The sequence below is a fragment of the Epinephelus moara genome, chromosome 20, assembly GCF_006386435.1.
Source record: "Epinephelus moara isolate mb chromosome 20, YSFRI_EMoa_1.0, whole genome shotgun sequence".
Taxonomy (NCBI): domain Eukaryota; kingdom Metazoa; phylum Chordata; class Actinopteri; order Perciformes; family Serranidae; genus Epinephelus; species Epinephelus moara.
This window is the reverse complement of record NC_065525.1, coordinates 33,269,805-33,272,365: the sequence shown is the minus strand read 5'-3', so window position 1 is coordinate 33,272,365 and position 2,561 is coordinate 33,269,805. Positions and strand designations below refer to the sequence as shown.

General features: G+C 46.3%; 1 protein-coding gene across 1 annotated transcript; it reads right to left on the bottom strand.

Moving 5' to 3' along the window:
- c20h11orf96 (chromosome 20 C11orf96 homolog) lies at positions 1-1,620 on the bottom strand. The gene has a single exon (XM_050073081.1). The coding sequence runs from the start codon at positions 1,211-1,213 to the stop codon at positions 833-835; it is 381 nt and encodes a 126-aa protein (XP_049929038.1). The 5' UTR covers positions 1,214-1,620; the 3' UTR covers positions 1-832.
- Positions 1,621-2,561: the final 941 nt, after the last annotated feature.

The window sequence follows — 2,561 nt, the reverse complement described above, 5'->3', positions numbered from 1 at the left end:
TACTTGAAAATATTTATTAAAGTACATATAACAAACATCGTAACATATATGTATAAAGTAAAACAAATATAATGTATAAAGGTTATGATTTTCTTTGAAAGTCAAGGTGACTTTAGAAGTCAGAAAGAGCAATAAAATATCACATCTACAACTCCACTTGGTTATGAACAAAATATAGAATAAATAAGGACATTTAGAAAGGCATTTTCTTTCGCTCAGGAATTGAAGCAACAGCAGAGATTTCATTCACTGTGAAGCTGGAAAACAAGAGCTCAAAGTCCTGACAAAGCTTTGTAATGGTACTCCTCCGCTACAGTGACGGCCGGGTCACTGCCGGCACTCCGTACATTGCTTAGTCAAAGTATTTACAGTGTGGTAAGTCACAATGCTAACTTAACAGTCCTTTGTATGGTGACTGGTCAAGTAGAAAAATCTGGATTGAAACAAAAATACCTATACAACTTTAAAATGGAAAAATATCAACCAACTTTCATCATTCAAGTTTTCCTCATAGACATCTACAGTAGAAAAGGAATACATTTGAAGAGTGGTGTGTTCAACACAGCGTCATCTGCTACTCTCACACTCGTCATATCTATACAGCAGTGTAACCAGCCTGTGGCACTGGTGGAGATCTTTACAGATGTGCATCTTCAAGCTATACACTGTATGTTGATATGTTAGTATAGATTAAATGCAGGCAGCAGCATCTTACACACACAGGCAGGCTGGCAGACAGGCCAGTTTGGTTCAGTTCAGTTGGCCTCCATTTGAAGCGGCGTCAAAGCAAAGCGAGGAACATGGTTGCCAGGAGATGGGCACGTCCCACCCCTCACTGAGTGGAGTCGGAGTCACTTGAGTCCAGACTGGCCTGTGTGGGTGTGGGGGTGCAGCTGTGATGGGCAGCCGGTGGACAGTGGAGGGTCTGTGTGCTCCTCCGCAGGTTCTCCAGGGACTGCAGGAAGGAGCGGCGTGCCCTCTCCTCCTCCAGTGGCGAGGAACCCTCCTCTTCTACTTCTGCGATTTCAGCAAATGTGACAGGCTGTGTTTTGAAGCGAGCCTCACGAGGTCGGCGGGAGCGGCTCTTGCCTCTTGCTGGGCACTTGGGGACAGGCAGCTGCTGGGGGAACTCCTCCATGGCTGAGGCCATAAGGTGGGCTGGCAGGACGTGGAAGCCAGAGGCCTCCATAACCATCTGACGCACAGCAGCCATTGGTAGACCAGAAGCCCAAATTAGTATAAAAATAAATCTAGTTCAAATCAAATGCAACACCAAGTGTGGACGCAGCTGGAAGACGACAGCTGATTGCCTGTGAACGTCTCAAACTTGTCTGTCCTTGCTGTTTTTGGTGCTTTGTCCTGTTTGAAGAGAAGTCTCTGTCTCAGGAGCAACAAAAAAAGAGTTCATCCAAAGTCAAACAAACACTCCTCAAACCTCCAGGTCCAGGCACAACAACAATTACCAATCTCAAAGAAATAACTGCTCTCGATCAGCTCTAATCAGCCTCTGTTCTTCACTCCTCGATGTGAGTGCTTCTGTCTCAACTCTGCTGTCTCTTTTCTCTCTGGCTGTTTCTCGTTTTGTGTGTGAGTGTGTGAGTCTCAGTCTGCTGAGGTTAATGCCACCAGCAGCTCCAGCACTTGCCTTTATAGCAGCACACTACCCACTCACTGTCTCTCTCTCTCCCTCCCCACTCCCTGTGTTTGCCAGGTCCCTCCCTCTCCCCTCCTTCCCTCTCCGTCACGGTTCCGGCCTTCGCAGCAGTCAGCCAGTCAGAGTCACCCCACCAAAATAAACATATGAGGAGAGAATATCTGTGTGTTTGCTTGGGTGAGGGGGCTTTGGCGGATTTGTAGGGGTGAGAGAGCTTTCGAGACAGAAGGACAGAAAGACAGTGGGGGGAGAAATGAAGGCGTAAAATGCAGTGAGTCTTTCGGGATTCAGAATTAGAGCAGAGAGAGAAGTGGTCCAAACCAAAGTCAAGGTTGAGAGACTTAAATTCATGTTTCAATGGCATAATGCAGGACAGTGTGTCCTTGGGACAGACATGGGTCGGACACAGCTCTGCAAGAAATAACTACCTTTGTAAAGAGTCAGTTACAGAGGTGTTGCTTCAACTGTGGGGCAATTTTGGTGTCTGTGAGTTGTGGTGTTTTTGTATTGCATTGCTTTATATTGGGAGATGTTTTTTTTATTGTGCAACGTATGCATTGCCACATGTATTAATCGTGATTCAAGAACAGTTTGCCTGAAATTTGAGGGTCTGGGTGATAAACAACAACCAGCCAAATTGACCTTTTGCTAAGCCCTGCCCCTTTGTGATGGTCCAACAAGCTGTCGGAGTAAGCATGGAGCCCACACTGTAACTAACTGCACTCCCTGAAGAAATATTATCATAGTTTTGGAAAAATGAAACAGTGATTCCAGAGAGAAGCAGATAGAGGGGTCAAACACTGCTCTCCCGGTTGAAAGTCGGTGTTTTGGTGGACCCATCCACCACCTCTCACACCCGCCCTACCCAAACTTTCGTCGCCTTAACTTTCGTTTATGTCTCGCCGTG

Coding starts and splice junctions, on each gene's coding strand:
- c20h11orf96 (XM_050073081.1), bottom strand. CDS start 1,213: ATGGCTGCTGTGCGTCAGATGGTTATGGAGGCCTCTGGCTTCCACGTC.